At 51.3% G+C, this 19288-nt stretch overlaps 1 protein-coding gene across 50 annotated transcripts in view; it reads left to right on the top strand.

Annotated features, from left to right (window-relative positions):
- MGAT5 (alpha-1,6-mannosylglycoprotein 6-beta-N-acetylglucosaminyltransferase) overlaps nucleotides 1–19096 on the top strand; it is a 398003-nt gene extending 378907 nt beyond the window's left edge. For 48 of the 50 annotated variants that reach the window (XM_055572802.1, XM_055572785.1, XM_055572804.1 and 45 more), the window contains 3 exons: nucleotides 5910–6067; nucleotides 13220–18207; nucleotides 18502–19096. In XM_055572802.1, the coding sequence (XP_055428777.1) occupies nucleotides 5910–6067; nucleotides 13220–13418 (357 nt within the window). In that variant the 3' untranslated portion in view covers nucleotides 13419–18207; nucleotides 18502–19096. The remainder of the gene's footprint in view (nucleotides 1–5909; nucleotides 6068–13219; nucleotides 18208–18501) is intronic. The other 2 variants (XM_055572775.1, XM_055572799.1) reach the window with 2 other exon arrangements.
- Nucleotides 19097–19288: the final 192 nt, after the last annotated feature.

The following is a 19288-nucleotide window of genomic DNA, read 5'->3' as shown; positions in this document are numbered from 1 at the left end:
CTCTGACTTAATGTGACACTCTAGGTCCGTCCCTGTTGCTGCGAATGGCATCGTTTCGTTCTTTTTCATGGCCGAGCAGCATTCCATCGTGTATGTGTATGTATATCGTATCTTCTTTCACCGTCTGTCTTTCCGCGGGCATTTAGGTTGTGTCCGTGTCCTGGCCATTGTCGCAGTGCTGCTGTGAACGCTGGGGGCATCTGTATCTTCGAATTAGCGTTTTCTCCAGGTGTACGCCCAGGGGTGGGGTTGCTGGATCATGTGACAACTCTAGTTTTGGAGGAACCTGCATATACTGTTTTCCGCAGTGGCTGCACCAGTTTACATTCCCACCAATATATCTTCATTATTTCTGGTCCTACTGGTACCCAGAACGGACTAGTGAGAGGATACCAGACCAGCCCCCTGCCGAGCCAAAGCAAGGGTGACCGGGACCCAAGAGTTCATGTGGAGTCAAGTTAAGCTCTCCCGATAAAGGGATCCTGCGCTGGGGGCTGCAGGGGTTTATTACGAACTGAGCAGGTGGGCTAGGTCTGCCCTGCTTGGGAGGAGGCACGGGGCTCCCTCTATCCGGCGCTGCCCCGCTTCTGCCCTTGCCAGCGCTGCAGTGCCTCCAGAGTCCAATACAGGGCACAGGCATCGCCTCCACAGAGGGACCAGGGGAGGGTGATGAGCATTAGGGGAGCGCCTGCTGTTTGCCAGCCTTCAGCCTAGCTGCGCCACCCACATTCTGGCAGCATCACTCGTATGGACCGGCAGTGGAGGGAGGACCAGACTGAGCAGTGTGCCCGAAGCCCCGCCCTGGTGAGGCCAGGCCTCAAATCTAGGTCTTGGATCTGAAGCACATTCCCTGGCCCCACCACCTCCTAGTTTAACATGGAAGAATCTTTCTCCCCGTTTCAGTTTTATCCCTTGGATGGCATCGCGTAACTACATGAGGCTCAGAATGAATAAGCAGCAGTATGTTAAGAGTCCACCAGACTCAGCAGGTGTAGACACCACCCTCAGCTCTCACTGCCTGTAGGAGGGACATTCTGCAGTGTTCTTACCAAGCTGTAAAAGCCAGTGTTTGCATCTTCAGCTGTCATGGTGTCCAGTGATCTAGGTTTCCTAGTTGTTTGCCTGTTGTGTACAGTCACACAGTAGGCTTTGGTGTCCATCAGACTTTGAATCTCTTTATTATAATACTTAAAGGCTGTAAATGCTATCAGATTTCTCCTAAAGAATTATAGTCAAAGTTACAGTTAGTCAGTTCAGTCACTCAGTCATGTCTGACTCTGCAACCCCATGGACTGCAGCACGCCAGGCTTCCCTGTCCATCACCAACTCCCAGAGCTTGCTCAAACTCATGTCCATTGAGTTGGTGATGCCATCCAACCATCTCATCCTCTGTCGTCCCCTTCTCCTCCTGCCTCTAATCTTTCCCAGCATCAGGGTCTTCTCTAATGACTCAGCTCTTTGCATCAGGTAGCCAAAGTATTGGCGCTCCAGCTTCAGCATCAGTCCTTCCAATGAATATTCAGGACTGATTTCCTTTAGGATTGACTGGTTTGATCTCCCTGAAGTCCAAGGGACTCTCAAGAGTCTTCTCAAACACCAAAGTTCAAAAGCATAAGTTCTTTTGCTTACAGTAACCAGCCAGAAAAACAAACCAAAAAACCAATGCTTAACTTTTTCCAAATATCCATGTACATGCTCAGCTTTGATCAGCAATAACTATGATCATCATGTGTCTTCCTTCCTATTTGATGGACATATTTTCAAAGTTCAGCTGGTAAGTTTCCATACGCTGTCTGGTTAGAGAGTGACAGCCACCAGGGAACACTCAGGGTTCCCATTCAGGGTGCCTGGGTCTGCCGTCATGCTGTCACCCTTAGTAACAGTGTCCAGACCGAACTAATTGTGTTACACAGGCCGTAGCAACTCCATGGATCATGCTGAAGATGATCACAAATCTGAAGACCTCGCCGAGGTCTGGGCTGTGAGATAGGAGGACACTCTGCATACTGTCCTGCTCTGTGGCACTGTCAAAACCTTAAACTGGATCCTATTAAACCACTGCATTTCCATCATCTCTGAATTATTAGACCCTTCTGGAATCTTCTGTTTTCAGCTGTTACAAATTAAGGCTCTAGGTTTGACCTCATGCTGTGAAGTATTTGTTAAGCCCCAAACTCACTTGGGCTTCCCAAGTGGTGCTAGTGGTAAAGAACCCGCCTGCCAATGCAGGAGATGCAGGAGGGTTCGGATCCCTGGGTTGGGAAGATCTCCTGGAGGAGCAAATGATAACCCACTCTAGTATTCTTGCCTGGAGAACCCCATGGACGGAGGAGCCTGGGGAACTACAGTCGATGGTGCTGCAAAGAGTCTGAAGCCGCTGAGCACACTTACTCAGGCTCAAGCATGCGCATCCTCACATGACAGGATGTAATGTGGGAGATGACAGCAAGTTCACCTTACTGGTGGGATCGCAAGCCCTGATGAGGAGACTGGAGTAGAAGCCTACTTGCCGGTTACCTTCCTCCACGTGTAATAGCATCACCTCCTTCAGGAAGGAAGTAGGGAGAAGCAGGAACCATAGGAAATCATCAGTTTCATTGTCTACATTTTTCTGATGAAGAAGCTGAGGTTTGAAAGAGAAAAAATGCGAACAGCACAGAAGGGCCCCCTGGATGCAGCTCTGGCCTGCATTCTGGGGCTTCACCAACCTCACTGCTCAGAGACCCTGCAGGGCCCAGTCCTCGTGCAATGCTCCAAGTGACCAACAGGAGGAGCATGGAACCTGTGCCTGCTGGCTCCAGTTCTGAAAGCCTGAGATGGTTAACCAGCTTCCCCTCCACAAAGAGGATAGAGAGAAAAAGGATATTCCAAGAGGAAAAAGAATATTCCAGAAGGACATACATTGAAAAGTAAATTCCCTGATGATCCCTGACCCCGTTACCCATTTCCTCTTCTTTGTGATGCCAGAGATATTCTTACAGGAACACAGGCCTGATTATGTGTATTGACACAAATGGAAACACACTATATACCAGCATTCAACTTATTTTTTTCCCTTCTCAATCTGTACTGGGGATGTTTCCATGTCAGGGCATAGTTACCTGTTACATTGCTTGGTTTTCTTTGTATCTGAACAGTTACCTGTTTAAATACAACCTTTAGATTATTTTACTTCAGTTCAGCCCCTCCTGTCTGACTCTTTACTAGTCCATGGACTGCAGCACACCAGGCTTCCCTGTCCATCACCAACTCCCCGAGTTTGCTCAAACTCATGTCCATCAAGTTGGTGATGCCATCCAGCCATCTCGTCTTCCGTCGTCCCCTTCTCTTCCTGCCTCCAATCTTTCCCAGCATCAAGGTCTTTTCTAATGAGTCAGCTCTTCCCATCAGGTGGTCAAAGTATTGGAGCTTCAGCATCAGTCCCTCCAATGAATATTCAAGACTGATTTTCTTTAGGATTGACTAGTTGGATCTCCTTGAAGTCCAAGGGACCCTCAAGAGTCTTCTTGAATGCCACAGTTCAAAAACATCAGTTCTTCAGCACTCAGCCTTTATGGTCCAACTCTCACATCCATACATGACTACTGGAAAAACCATAGCTTTGACTAGATGGACCTTTGTCAACAAAGTAATGTGTCTGCTTTTTTATGCTGTCTAGATTTGTCATAGCTTTTCTTCCAAGGAGCAAGCGTCTTTTAACTTCATGGCTGTAGTCACCATCTGTAGTGATTTTGGAACCCAAGAAAATAAAGTCTGTCACTGTTTCTCTTGTTTCCTCATCTATTTCTCATGAAGTGATGACACTGGATGCCATGATCTTAGGTTTTTGAATATTGAGTTTTAAGCCAGCTTTTTCACTCTCCTCTTTCACTTTCATCAAGAGGCTCTTTAGTTCCACTTTGCTTTCTGCCATAAGGGTGGTGTCATATGCATATCTGAGGTTATTGATATCTCTCCCAGCAATCTTGATTCCAGCTTGTGCTTCATCCAGCCAGGCATTTCACATGATGTACTCTGCATATAAGTTAAATAAGCAGGGTGACTATATACAGCCTTAACATACTCCTTTCCCGATTTGGAACCAGTCCATGGTTCCATGTCTGGTTCTAACTGTTGCTTCTTGACCTGCATACAGCTTTCTCAGGAGGCAAGTAAAGTGGTCTGGAATTCCCATCTCTTTAAGAATTTTCCATAGTTTGTTGTGATCCACGCTGTCAAAGGCTTTAGCTTAGTCAATGAAGCAGAAGTAGATATTTTTCTGGAATTCTCTTGCTTTTTCTTTGATGCAATGGATGTTGGCCATTTCATCTCTGGTTCCTCTGCCTTTTTCTAAATCAAACTTGAACATCTGGAAATTCTTGGTTCACATACTTTTGAAGCCTAGCTTGGAGAATTTTGAGCATTAATTTGCTAGTGTGTGAGATGAGTGCAATTGTGCGATAGTTTGACCATTCTTTGGCATTGCCTTTCTTTGGGATTAGAATGAAAACTGACCTGTTCCAGTCCTGTGGCCACTGCTGAGTTTTCCAAATTTGCTGGCATACTGAGTGCAGCACTTTAACAGCATCATATTTTAGGATTTGAAATAGCTCAGCTGGATTTCCATCACCTCCACTAGCTTTGTTCATCGTAATGCTTCCTAAGGCCCACTTGACTTCACACTCCAGGATGTCTGGCTCTAGGTGTTTAAGCACAACCTTTTAATACAAACTGTTTATATACAACCTTTAGGTTGTTTCAAGTCTTCCACTTCTCCTCTCAACAACATTGCATAGGTTTCCCTGTGTCCTGAGTAGGTTTCTTTGCCCCATGTGTCCCATATGTCTGGGGTGAATTCCTCCAAGTAGAATTGAGACCCCAGGATCCTAACCATCACTGGGTACCCCGAGGCCTAGCCCACCCCCAAAGAAGTTAAACAAACACAGCTTTTCTTCTACAGGTTGGATGGCCCAGAGATTTGGAGGGCTTTGACTAGGGTTCCATCTGCAACATTTAAGCAGAGCGGGCTCTGGGTGCCAGTGGTACCTGAGTTCCCACCCCTGGTACCTGTTCAGACTTGCTCCTGGCATAGCTGAGATGAAAGCTGGGGTCCCAGGTTGGGGAGAGTTCCTGCTCCTCACCTGCCCTATCCCTGGTCCCACTTCACCTTTCGCTCAGCTTATCCATGCTGCACGCGTTTCCTCCTGGTCCTCCCCACCCATGACTCCCTTGGACATGTGCGTTTCCTCCGCTCCCTGTAGATCCTGGAAATGACCGAGCAGCCCCATCCTGAGCACACCCCCACCTCCCCTGCCTCCGGGTACCTCTCCTCTTAGGGGGTCCAGGTGACTTCACCTCCTATCACACATCCTCAGACAGCTTCTCTAGCTATTGAATTTGTGTTACATTTGTTTCAACCAACTGAGCTTCTATCAAGACCATGTCCCCACAATAGGTTCTATTCCAGAAACCTACAGACCTCTTTTGCTTCCCTGAGTTGAAACTAGCACTCACAAAACAGTGTTATATTAGGTAACTGTTGTTAAATTCTGTGTCAAATTGGGTAGTCGCTGAAAATGTCTTAGGAATTAGGGCGGAGGGAACAGAACAGCTGGTGAACGTGGGCCTGGAGATGGGCCTTCAAGGGCGGAGACTTTAAATAGCTCGACTGTATCATCATGGACAGTGACATGAAGGGATAGCCCCTGTTACTGCAGGCACGGTGCTGGGCATAGGAAGCTGGTGAGTAGAGGTGTCAAGGCCAGGCCGTGTTCTAGCTGAGATCCCAACCTGAGTCCATGTGGCTCCCATCCGCTGCCCCTCTCCGCTCTTGCACAGCTGGGGCCCAGCTTGTTGGGACAGGTTGGGAGACTGAGGATCCCCTGCTTGCATCCCTGGTCCCTTGACTGACAGTTTCATTGTCATTCTAGGACTTCTGCCACGGGCAAGTGATGTGGCCGCCCCTGAGTGCCCTACAGGTAAAATTTGCTGAGCCCGGGCAGTCCTGCAAGCAGGTATGTCAGGAGAACCAGCTCATCTGTGAGCCGTCCTTCTTCCAGCATCTCAACAAGGACAAGGACCTGCTGAAGTAAGTGCCGGAGCGCGGGAGGGGCGGCTCCGCCTCCAGCTTGCCTCGGGCTTACAGTTGGGTTGACAGGGATGAAGTTTGCGTTTCTAGGCTCTAGGTTCAGGGGCTGTTGGAATAAATTGTGGAGAAGGAGCAGGTTACACCACGTCTCCCCAGACCCAGAGAAAGTTGGCCTAGCATTTTTAATGTTAGGTAGATGAGGTCACCTGGCCTGCTGATACATTTAGAATTCAAATGGGGGTGTTGTATGTGCATAAATAATGCCAAGTCTGGGCTTGGAGATTGTGGGAGGTGTCAGTTAGCTAATTCGTACCCAAGAAGCATAAGAGCCAAGATGGGCCCAGAACCGCAAGCATGGACGGACCTGCCCCTGAGGTCCCGGGCTGAAGCCAGGTCCCCAGATGGCATCTAGCAGAGTAATAGTCTTCAACCCTGGAGTCAGGGAGGAATGAAAAATATGGGTAAGGAGCTGGCACAGAACTGCCCACAGCAAATCCACTGCTGCCCTCCCCTCCTGCAGCCCCGTCCCCTTTGCACTTTATTCCAGCCCTTTTGGAATGAGTGTATCACAGCGGCTGTGAGCCTGGCACCGCCAGGTCCCTGAGGGTCCCCGAGCAGGGTGGCGGGCACAGCACTGGGATCACAGCCCAGAGTCGCCCAGTGGGGTCTTCTCTCTGGCCGGCATTGCTTCCCTTGTGCTGCTTCTGTTACTTAACAGTTGTTTAGTCAATAAGTCATGTTCAACTCTGCCACCCCGTGGTCTATAGTCTGCCAGGCTCCTCTGTCCATAGGATTCTCCACGCAAGAATACTGGAGTGGGTTGCCATTTCCTTCTCCAGGGCATCTTCCAGAACCAGGGAATGAGCCCACGTCTCCTGCATTGGCAGGCGGGTTCTTTACCACTGAGCTACCAGAGAAGCAGTTACTTTCAGTAACACCGTTAATTTCCTTTTGTGGTGGCATTTTGAGTTTGGTGTTTACGTTTTCCAGATTTTCATCTGAGGTTTCTTCTGGCCTCTGATTCATGACCTCAGTCAGGGCTAAATCTGTGCCTTGATATTTATCGCACCCACCCTGGGCTTGTGACTCAGCTGGTAAAGATTCCACCTGCAATGAGGGAGATGTGGGTTCGATCCCAGGTTGGGAAGATCCCCTGGAGAGGGGAAAGGCTACCTACTCCAGTATTCTGGCCTGGAGAATTCCATGGACTGTATGGTCCATGGGGTCAAAAAGAGTTGGACACGACTGAGCAACTTTCACTCACTGGGCCACAACCTAGTTAATTACCTGTCACCTCCCTCCCAACCTTAATAGCTCTAATGTGGTGTTTTCCCCTAGGGGATTTGTTCTCCCAACCCCAGATATTCTGCAGAGCAGTCATTCGGTCCCAGTCTTTTTTTTTTTAACTTATTTATTAGCTGCGCTGGGTCTTTGTTGCTGCACAGGATCTTCTCTAGTTGCAGCGAGTGAGGGCTACTCTGGTTGTGGTGCACGGGAGTCTCGTTGCAGTGACTTCTCCTGTTGTGGAGCATGGGCTCCAGGCACTCAGGCTTCAGTAGTTGTAGAGCCTGGCTTAGTTGCTCTGTGGCACGTGGGCTCAGTACTTCGTTGCTTCCAGGCTCTGGAGCACAGACTCAGTAGTTGTGGTACAAGCGTTTGCATGTAGGTTCCTCCCCGCCCAGGGATCGAACCTGTGTCTTCTGCAATGGCATGTAGATTCTTTACCACCTGAGCCACCAGGGAAGCCCCTGCCCCAGTCTTAAGGAACAGAGTGGACTCGGGGCTCCAGGCTTACGGGTCTCTATTCTGGCTTCACGCCCGGTTAGAGCACAGTTGGCCACTGCATTTATCTGGGCACAGTGGTCTGAGCTGGCCTGGCCCTGCCTGTAAGCCTTATTATGCTCACCTCAAATAATAAGGTGTAAAACCCTTTTCAGAGAGGAAACGTGATCTCTAGCACCTTGCCTGCAGGGCTCCTTTCCTGAGTAGGGACTTGGGGGATTCTATTTTTTCTCATTTTTTTACATGAAGACCAGGATCAGAGGTGGCCTCAATTCCACCAGCAGAATAGAGGCCAGACCAGCAGAGTTGGTCAGCATCCTGCTCTGCAGCCGGTGACACTGTGTGAGAGGCAGCGCTGGTCTGATGTCTGTGGTGGTAGAAGCGTCTACCTCCAGAGCACGTGTCCCCAATTCTAAGTGCAGGAGGAGCTTCCCACTCACTCCTGTTGCAGACCACTCCTATACCAAGGTGGCTTCCTAAGAACCCCGAGTGTCTCCCTCTGTTTGACAGGAAGTCTGGCGTCACTAGGGACAGACTGCTAGCTGTCCACACCCAGCTGTCCATGTGCATCCCCGCCTACCTCTGGAGGAGGCAACCTTGATGGGACTGCTCAGAGGCGTGGGCCTTCCTGGCCAGGCCGGGGGCTCAGAGAGCCCAGCGCCCCACCAAGCCTACAGGGGAACAGGAAGGAGCCAATGGACCCATTTCCTCTGTTCTATCAATCTGCCCACATGTGAAATAGGGACGTCCCCAGTGATGGTGAGCCTGTGTACAGCAAAGTCCTTTCCTGCAGGAATGTGGGCCACAGAGCAGGCCTGAAGTCGCCAGGCTGCAACCAGAAAAGCCAGTCCCCCGCCCCCACCTCAAACCCTACCCCACCCCCCACCAGCAATCCCGTACACCAGGCCAAGCCCAGGGGAGCAGAAGGCCTGAGTGAGGGGCTACCCTGGGCCAGGCCCTTTGCCAAGGCATTACTCAGCAGCCCCCTCCCACCTATCCCCTTGTAGATCTGTGGGTTTTCTCCCTAGGAGGCTGCTGCGAATGCTAATTTTGCAATAGAGCCGCCTGAAATTAATTTTCTGAACGTAGAGCCCTACTGAATACCTTTGTTTCTGCATTTGTAAATACTGATAATGTCATAGCTCTCTGGCAAGTCTGCTGAGCGCCTCCTCAGCGCGGCAATCCTGGCGGACCCATATTCATGGCCACTTAGCAGTGAGTGGCTCCTCCGAGCCCATGCTGCTGTTCGTCCTCCAGCTTGGGGCCTGACTCTGAGTTTAAGCTCCTTTCCGTCTCTGGGTGTCCCTGATGTCTCCGTCCTCGCCATGCAGTATGACTTGATGTAACAGATGTCAAGTGTCCCGTGCTGTCATCTTGACTTGGGGAGTCAGGCAGCTGGTCTTGGAGCTCCTGCTCACGTGGGGCTATGGGAGTGACAGAGAGGTGACCACAAACCCCTGTGCACAGAGCATGCGTGATTCAGGTGCGACCTGACTTGACCCAGACCAGGCCCTGAGAGGTCAGAGGACAGAAGTCCTAGAAAGAGCCGGAGTCCATGCTGATGGGGTCTGGCGTGGAGCACTTCACCCCCAGAAATAGAAACACATGTTAGTGGAAGACCTCCTTTGTAATGCTGCTACCTTTACAAGTTGTATCCTCTAAAATATTAATTTATTGAGTTTGGGGTGTTTTTTTTTTCTTTTTTTTTGAAGAGGAATTCTAAGCCATGAAGCCTGGACTGTGAGCACTGTGGTGCCTCAGTGCCTCAGGGTGGTGACAAGGGAGCTTGGGGAGACTTGGTGGATACGGGGTTGGGATTAGCCAGGGGGAGTGCAGGGAAGAGGGAGAGGAGGAGGGAGACCAGCAGGTGGGGCCCAGCTTCCTTCCTTTCATCCTGCATGGGTCTGTGTGTGGAGAGGGCTGTGGGGCTTCTGTCCTCTCGGGAAATAGGCAGCCCCATGGGAAGGGGGAGGCTTGGCCTTTTTCTTCTGTTTGAAGAGCTCTAAGCTCTCCGGCGAGGGCTGAAGGGCCTCAGAAGCCCCAGTTCCCATCCTGTGAGAGAAACCGTTCTAGGGCAGTTAGAGAGAGGCGAGCACCCCAGGGGCTGCAGAATGGAAACAGCACAACAGGTATGTGTGTGGTGTGTATGGGTGTGTGTAAGAATGGAAACAGCACAAGGTGTGTGTGTGGTGTGTGTGTGTGTGTGTAAGATGGAAACAGTACAAGGTGTGTGTGGTGTGTATGGGTGTGTGTAAGAATGGAAACAGCACAAGGTGTGTGTGTGTGTGTGTGTAAGATGGAAACAGTACAAGGTGTGTGTGTGTGTAAGATGGAAACAGTACAAGGTGTGTGTGGTGTGTATGGGTGTGTGTAAGAATGGAAACAGCACAAGGGGTGTGTGTGTGTGTAAGATGGAAACAGTACAAGGGGTGTGTGTGTGTGTGTGTGTGTGTGTAAAATGGAAACAGTACAAGGTGTGTGTGTGTGTGTGTGTGTGTGTGTGTGTAAGATGGAAACAGTACAAGGTGTGTGTGTGTGTGTGTGTGTGTGTGTAAGATGGAAACAGCACAAGGGGTGTGTGTGTGTGTAAGATGGAAACAGCACAAGGTGTGTGTGTGTGTACACCCATGCAGGCAAGACAGACGTGTAAGGAACAGAGGCAGGACAGCAACACACACGCCCCGAAGAGGCAAGGGACCTCGTGGGGGTGAGGATGTGCTCTAGCGATTGGGAAGGTCACCTCCCCCTGCTGAGCTCAGCAAGGATGCTCGAGGGGCCTCTCTGCAGGCCTAGGGCTGTGGAACAGAGACCCCAGGCCAGGGATTGGATCGCATCCAAGTGTGGCCGCACCACCACTCAGCTGAGCCTCTGGGGAGCTCGCTGGGCCAGGTCACCCATGGCTCCGGGAACACCCACTGCTCAAGTGCTTTGTGGTGGTCTTTGGACATCGGCCTTGGACAGGCTGCTACTGCAGCCCCATGGCCACGGGCACATGTGCTTACACCGTGGTACGCTGGGCCTGGAGTCCAAGTCCAGGAGGCCAGGAGCAGGTGTGATTCTCCCTGGCTCTTGACAGTCCCTCCCACTCGCCATGGAGTCCAAGATGAGTTCTGCAGACTTAGTGCCCCTGATGAGCCGTGTGCCAGGCAGATGGCTTGAGTTAAGACACAGCAGCTGCCATGATTCACCTAAATACATAAATAGCATCAGCACAAATCTGGATCCCAAGGTCACATTCCATGTGGAAACTTCATGCCCAGCTGGGCTCTGGAGAACCCCTTTCAGTGTTGGCCAGGAAGTAGGCAGGACCAGGTGGGCCCTGACTCTGACTTGTGTTTCCTTTAGGAAATCCGTGGAGCCCCCAACTTGCTGCCCTCGCCATGACCCTAACCCTCTGGGTGCTTCCATCTCCCAGCTGGCACATCTAACATGAGGTGTTAGGCCACTTAGAGAAGTCACAGAGCTCCCTGGTGACTGCAAGAGCAGGACAGGAGTGGGTGCTGCCCTCCTGAGAGCCAGGAACTGGGCTGGCAGCCTCGGAGAACTCACCGGAAGCCCAGGAGATGTGCTGGAAATCACAGATTAATGCTGGCAAAGGAGCAAGTGGGCCCAGGCAGTTAGTTGGCTTGAGGAAGACGAGCGGGCAGGAGTAACACTGGGTGGGGGGTCAGATGCTTTTCTCCCAACATTTGGAAGCTTTCCAGAAGTGGTAGGAAACTTCAGGTTCCCCGCCCAAATCCCCTCCCTGTCAGCAAGAATCAGGACTTCTGTGAACAAAGCAAAATGGAGATACTTGGCATGTGTGTAAACTCACAGTGTGGGGTGAGGGCAGAAGGTGGCAGTCCACCCAGCATCTACCAGCGGGAGTGATCATGCTAGTTCTCATGTGCTGAATGCTTACTCAGAGCTGGACTCTGCCAGCTGCTCTGTAAACATTAATTTAATCCCTGTACTTCCCCCCTGTGAGTGGGTAAAGAGAATCTGCCTGCAGTGCAAGAAACACAGGAGATGCAGGTTTGATTCCTGGGTCAGGAAGATGATCTGGAGAAGGGAATGACAACCCACTCCAGTATTCTTGCCTGAAAAATCCCATAGCACTAAGCCCATGGTGGGCTCCAGTCCAAAGGACTGCAAAGAGTCAGACATGACTATGCGACTAAGCGCATGACCTTCCCTGAGAGTCAAGGGTTATTCATCCCCATTTCACAGAAAAGGAAACTGAGCCACAGGGAAGCTCAGGCATTGGTCCAAGGCCACACAGCTCATAAGAGATAAAGCCGGGATGCAAACCCAGATCTGCCTGGACCTCCTACACCACCTTCTCTGAGCTGGTCCCCACCAGGCATGTGGGACAACGGGGCACAAGGTGGTGGGACCCGAACACCCCGTCTAGGAAGAGAGCTTACGTGGCTCCTCGTTGAGATGAGAGGCCAACACTGTTCTCCTGAGCCCCCCAGGTGGGGGTTTCAGCCTGAGGAAGCAAAACCCCAGGGGTCTGCAGCCCACAGCCAGAGGGGTGGAAGAAGATGGGGGAGGAGCAAGAACCTGGGCTTGGGATCAGGGCCTGGACTCAGTCCCTGCTCTGCGTATCCACAGCCCTCAAGGGCTGGGGACCGGGGTGGGTGGTAGGACGTTCTATTGCCTCGGTCATGGAAGGTAGCTGCAAAGGTCCCATGAATTGAGGCCCCAGGACACACCATGCCCAGGAAACCATCTGATTGCTCTCCAGCGGGAAACTAAGGTCATATAACAGAGATCCCTCTAAGCATTAGTTTTAAAGATAGACATAGTTTTAAAATGTTCTAAAAAGCATTTAAATAATGCATATCATTGTCCCAGTCTCACTTCTCAGAAGTAACCATTGTTAAGTCTTTAGTGTACCTGCTCTACTTTCTTTCCCTCTTCTTGTCTCCCTCTCTTTTTCTCTCTTCTCCCCTCTCTCTCTCTCCCCCTCACTGTCCCTCCCACACTCACACACACACACACGTGGATACACTGCACCCCCTGTTATTACTTGTTCTCAGGCTGGCGCTCATATTCCTACCTCCTTGTCAAGTGCTGCGTGTGCTGATAACACAGCTGAGCCACAGGGGATCCAGCCATTCCCCATGTGCTGAGTCTTCAGGTTATTTCCGGTTCTTCTCCATGACAGGCAATGCTTCACTAAGCAGCCTTGAACACATACCGCACCCACATGCACATCCAGGCGTTCGCAAGCCCTTCTCGAGCCCGGGTTCCCAGAAGTGAGGATGGCTGGGTCAGAGGGTGGCCAACAGGAGCCCCAAACAGCCTTCCCCACTGGAGGGCGGCAGAAGGGGCCAGGGCTGAGGACAGTCCCTGCCTCTCCAACCCCTTCCTCTTGCTCTTCAGGTACGATGTGAACTGCCAAAGCTCAGAGCTGGCCAAGGACATCGTGGCGCCCTCCTTCGACCCCAAGAACAAGCACTGTGTGTTTCAAGGCGACCTCCTGCTGTTCAGCTGTGCCGGTGCCCACGCCCGTCACCGGAGGATCTGCCCCTGCCGGGACTTCATCAAGGGCCAGGTGGCTCTCTGTAAAGACTGTCTATAGCTGCCACCACTCCACCCGCGCCTACGCTCTGCAGGGGGGAGACAGCGGCTCCCGCCCCATCAGGGTGGGGCGGGGACACAGACGCCATTCAGGGACTCTCCCCAGAGCCTGAACGTTTTGGTGAAAGGTCTCGATTTGGTACTGGTCCCGCTGCAGTCAGAGCATCACAGCGGAGCCACCCTCAGGCCGGGAACCGGGCTTCTCCCTGGCACAACTTCGTCTTTAATTTTGGAGGAGCTACTGTAGGGAGACTGTGCAGCTGCTCCAGGGTAAAAAAAGAGAATCTCAATATTCGTTTAAACGAAACAAAACCAGAGGAGGAGTCAAGCTAGTCGGAAAGAACTTCCTACGGGAACATTCCTAAACCCATTAATTTATTTATTTGGGAGGGAGGGAGGGGGAGCTGGGGAGGGCAAAGAGGGATTGATTGCGCGTCTTGCTACGTCTCTGATTTTCCTCTGTTGGCCATCCCTCTTCACTATAACATGACTGTTGTCTGCTTTGGGCAGGGTGCGCCATGGGGCTGGTGGCATGATTAAGGGCAGCTGTGGGTACCTAGCTCCTCAAAGTGGATGGTGGCAGAAGAAAAGAAATTCCTGTGCTTAGCAGGTGGCAGAGGCTAGGGGATAGGCACCCCCCTAGTTGTCCAGGGAAATGCTTGTGTGGTCCAGAGAACCCAGCAGGGACCAGAGATGGGCTGCTTTGCAGTGACAGGCTCCTTTCCTCTGTTCCATCGCTCTCCCCAAGGTGGAACACACCCCCACACAGCTTGGCTGTCATTTCTGGTTAGGATTAAAAGCTACCCTTGCACTTGGAGGTGGTGCTCTTTACCCCCTTGAGAAGGGGTGTCTTTGAACTGCGATTTGGACAGGAGTGAAGCTGGTCCCTAAAAACTAGCGGCACCACCTGAGCTGGGCTTGTGTCATATTCACTCCGTCCGATGTCACCGAAGTCCAGGGGATGGGGCTCTCAGTGAACTTTTGATGTTGGCTGGAGGAGCAAGGGCAGGCCAGGATGAATGTGCACTGTCTTGGCTGCGGACTATGAGTGTGGGTGTGGTTTGCAAGGGGTAGGAATCTGACACTGGCTTTTACTCCAGGCAGAAATACTGGGGAGGAGGGTGTTGAACTGGTCAGCAGGTTGGACCAAACCCTGGAGTCCCTGTGCTCTGCTCTTGTGCAGGTTCCCCCAGCCCCTTCCCACTCCCCTCCCCCCACGCCGTGCTTCAGTGCTTTGCGTGTGTGTGTGTGTGTGTGTGTGTGTGTGTGTTTCCCGTGATGCCCCTGGCATCTCCGTGCTGGTAAGAGTGAGCTCCCTTCTCCCTGGCAGAATGTCCCCCTTGAAAGCTGTCCCATGAGCCACCCAGCCCTCACTAAAGATTCTGAGTGGCTTGGTTGCTGAACAGAAAAGCTGGACACAGCTAATGGCTGGGTGAGCCTCCGGGACGCAAGGTTCAGGTTAGAATTCTCAAGTCTGAGGCCCACCCAGGAGGAGTGTGGGGCTGTGAGGGATGGGAGGTTAGATTCCACCCACTCCTCGATTCCTCTTCTTGGGTATAAAAGTAATATCAAATGTACAGCCGGCCTTCTTTCCTTAGACTAACCTCGGTGGATCTTAGAGAATGGAGTGGGGGAGTTAGGGCAGCCAGGGTGTCCCCCACCCCATAGGTGGCCCCTGAGTGCCCGTGCCAGGGAGAATTCTGATGGGGAAGCCTCCGCGCTGAGCATGGATGCCAGGGCCCACCCCTCACAAACTGGCTGAGAATAGAAACAAGGGCAGAAGTTGAAAGGAAACTGGGCAAGAGGGTGTGAGTGCCCGTGTGCTTTTGACTGCTTCGCGAGGACAGTTTCCTGCAGGGGGAGGAAACAGCTGCCATCCCTGCTGTCGGGAACCACTATTGCCTACGAAGGGGCCTCCTGGCTGCAGCCTTCCTAGAAGGAATTCGCTTTAGCGCCCAGACCTGCAGTTCCTGGGCCAGTGCTGCCCTCTCCTGGGCCCTTCTGGCCGTTTCTGGTGCTGAGGATGTGCGTTCCCGTATTTGACCAGCAGGGGGAGCCTGCGGGCCGAGACCAGTTTCCCACGCTTTGCCAGACTAACCCATCTGGCAGAGATCCGTTAGAACAAGCACAGGAACTCTGAAAGCAAGGAGGTTGGAAAGCCCGGTTCTCAGAAACACGCTGTGCCGGCCTTGTGTTCCAAAAGCTGCAGGGATTGTTTGCCGGCTGCCCCTGAGCTCAGGGACTCTCTGCCTTCTCAAGAAACCCTCTTCTCTACGCCAGGACCCTCAGTCAGGCAGCCCAGGTAGCACTTCCACCTTAAGATCCTTCTTGCTCCCCCCATCCCAGTACTGACCGGAAGTAAGCCAGAGTTCTGCCCCGGGGTGGGGTGACGTGGCTGCTGCTCCTGGTGCAAAGAAACCCACACTCCAGTTGTTGAGGGCAGAGGGGGCGACACCAAATGTATACTGGTTCCCAGGCCTCCACAGACTTGGCCCCAGTCTGGTCAGTGACCCCAGAGGACATTAGGGTGGAGCCTCCATCTGCCCTGTGCAGGAAGGGCTGCAATTGCTGCCTGCTATGCGAGAGGAAGGCACCTTTCAGGGTGTGGGCTAGAAGCCTTGGGTGGTTTTGCCAGTGCCAATCTTGATAGACTCCTGAACCACCTTGTAATTGATAAGTTACACAGGGAGAGAGATCCCCAGTCAGGGCTACCATCTTCCTGTGCTCTGAGCATCTCTCACCTCTTGCCTGGTTTTTTAGTTTTTTGTACATTTTTTCCTAAAAGTTTGGATTTATTTTTCCTCCACTGTGATCCTAAGTTCTTAAAAAAACTTGAGGGAAAAGGTTTAATTTATTAAAGGAGAGAAAGCTTTCCTTTGAAATGTAAACACTTTCAGGAGTAAAAATTCCTGAAAGGGAAAACACACTTCTCATGCCAGTAAACACCTCATTTATTTCTGGTATGCAGTTTGATTTGCACATGCACAATTGGAGAAGCTTTTCACATTTTTGCTTAGATTGGGTTTTTTACTTTGTGTTTGCTGTATGTTTGTAAGTATTTAGCGATCTTTTCTTTGGTGATATTTATTGTTTCTCTGAGGTGCCTTTTCACTTTTCTCTGGGGTTGGTTTTTGGAATCTGGTGTCAGTGTTTGGAATCGGGTTTTGTTGAAGGAAGCTAGCAGACTGCTCCAGCTTGGAGTAGATAGGACCTGTCCTTGCGAGACAGGTCCTAGGGCAGAGGGCAACCCAAGCTGGACGCCAGACAGGCCCTCCAAGCTCCCCAGGTTGCAGCATATGTGCGCAGATACCCCCATGCAGCCACGAGGGCCCCAAGAAGAGAGTTGACTTCCTCCAGACAAACCTTCACCCTCCCAGGCTGCTCAGCTAGGTCTCTGGGTTTGTCTGGAGACGGATGGTTGACAGGTGCCACCCTGGGTGCTTGGTGGAGGGTGGCGGGGGCAGAGAACCAACCCTGTGTGAGGGGTTGCAGTGAAGGGAAGCAGGCCCCTCTGGGCTCGTTGGAAGCACTGGCCCCAAATCATTCTATCTCCCTATCAGGATGAAGGGGAAATAATATGCACCCCGTTTTTATTTCCTTGGCAAACATCAGCCTCCCAGTAAGCCCCCTTGGCGTCCCAGTGCAGCTCACTGGTAGTAAAACTGTGATTGTGAGCAGTTAGGCAGAAACTGTGCTGTTATGGGCGGGTTTGTGCTTTTTAGACCAGGCCAATCAGGCCACCCCCTCTCTGGGGTGGTTTCCCTGCTAGATATGTATATAATTGGGACATTGCCACCCTCGCCCACCCCCCCCCCACACACACCAATTCTTGATTTTAAAAAAAAGTTCTATTAACGACAGGCTGTGGTTGTGTTTCTCTCCCAAGCCTGGAATATTTTATTTATTGAAGAATATTTTCATTTCCACAGTGGTTTCATTCTAATCCCGCCCATCCCCTAGGCTGCAGAGCATCTTCATGTGAAGAGACGGACAGATGTCAAGAGATTCAGGCTGCTCTAGGAAGGTGGGAGTTGCCTAAAGCAGAGGGTGGGTTCTTTTCCTTCTTGTTGGCTTCAACAAAAAAAATGGAAAACCCACGTTTATATGGCAAAAGGCCAAATTAGCTGTCTAGTGTCAGATGCAGAAAAAAAAAAATTTACCCTAGCTTTCTTAGCACTTAGGGGTTTTGTGAGGATTCAGTGTTTAGCAATGTCTGGCAAATAGTAAGTCCTAGTAAATGTTAAATATTGTTGTTTTTCACATTTCATACAAGTTGAGGAAAAGAGCTGAGCTCACTTCCTATCATTGATTCCTGTAGGTGCAGGAAGATACTCCAGGTTGATAGAATGTTGTAGGAACTACAGGTTTAAGATTCCCAGGTCCTGAGTCCACCCTGCTGGCTAAAATGGTACTGTGTCCCTGAATGCACTGACTGATTTGAAAATATGCCTGACTTCAGCCCCAAGTGGAACTGGGCTGCAAAATTAGTCAGCTTGACATAGAGTGGCCACATGCCAGATCCTACCCCACTAACATCTTCTGGACCCTTCCAGGGTGTGTGCAGAACTTTTTGAGCTGGAAATTAAAATAAATCCTCTGACAGACTGTTCCCTTAAAGTTACCCATCTTCCTCTGAAATGCAATAATAGAGGTGTTTCTGTTTTTTTATTTAAGGGAAAAGGAATGACCTCTTGAACATACTCATTCCCCCAGGAAGGCCCTTTGCTGCCCCCTGCTGGCCAGGGTGGCTTCTCCAGTGTCCAGTCCAAGAGGATCAGACTCCCAGGCTGGTTAGTTGTTATGTTTCTATCAAATTAAAGGTTAGTTCCATGGAGCGAGTGAGGGGTCTTCAGAACTCCAAGAGGCTGCTCCTAGCTTAGTGATGTTTTTCCAAATCACCCGAATGTCAGTTGGCTTTTTTTTTGGGGGGGGGGGAGGGTGCAGCCTGGTTGGTGTCAGCCTCTTACTTCCCTAAATAGGCTCAGTTTTTATCTCCTATTTTGGCACTATTCTGGAAAGACTGCATTTGTGGAAAATGCAGGAATTTGTTGGTGTCTTTTTAAGATCCTTTGCATTCTCTTCAGCTGCATCAGCAGTCTTACATGTCTGTGGATGTAAGATTGGAGTGCACCTTCTTCCAAGCATTTCCTCGATTCTCCCCAGATCTTGTGGAGCCCTAGCCCCCTGCAGCTGGTGAGACAGGGCAGAGGGATGGAGGGCATCTGTGTGCTCATGCGGGGACCAGGGCCCTGTGTCTGGGGAGTCGGGGGGTGCAGCCCTAGGTGCTCAGACCACTTGCAGGAGGTCTCCCTGGGACAGCTGGACAGGAACCTAGCTTAGTTGGCCACCTCTGCCCACCTCTGAGATGGCGCAAACTTGGGAAGCATTTGTTCCCTGTCCTGTCCAGGTATGAACAGAACAAAAATGGGAGTGGGACAACCAATGCCAAAGGAGATGGTGACATCTTTTCTGCCGTAGTTGCCATCCGCGTCTGTGTCTTCAGCCAGCTCCTGGTACAGCTGTTTTCTCCTGTCCCCCGGGGTTAAGTCGTGCAAGGTTCTGCCAACGAGGTGTTGCTGTCACATGTACTGTACCGGCATAGAGAGCACTGCTTTGTTTTCCACTGTTGTAGAGAAAACTAGGGAGAACTTTATTTTTCAATAAACTTTTCTTGTGTGACAGGTGGACCTGATTTGTGGAGGGGGGAGGTTCCGGGTGGGTGCACGGGGTGCGATACATCCACTCCCCCAGCACTGGCGGCCACGGTTTCACTGTCGTCTGCAGACACGCTGCTGGAAACCTTGATGGGAAGGTAGGTTTAAGGCACTGGGGGAGGGGTAAGCGTTCACTGTGTTAAGACTCTTCCCTTCG

This window comes from Bubalus kerabau, chromosome 3 (assembly GCF_029407905.1).
Source record: "Bubalus kerabau isolate K-KA32 ecotype Philippines breed swamp buffalo chromosome 3, PCC_UOA_SB_1v2, whole genome shotgun sequence".
NCBI lineage: Eukaryota > Metazoa > Chordata > Mammalia > Artiodactyla > Bovidae > Bubalus > Bubalus kerabau.
The sequence above is the reverse complement of the archived record's forward strand: the minus strand, read 5'-3'. Positions and strand labels throughout refer to the sequence as shown.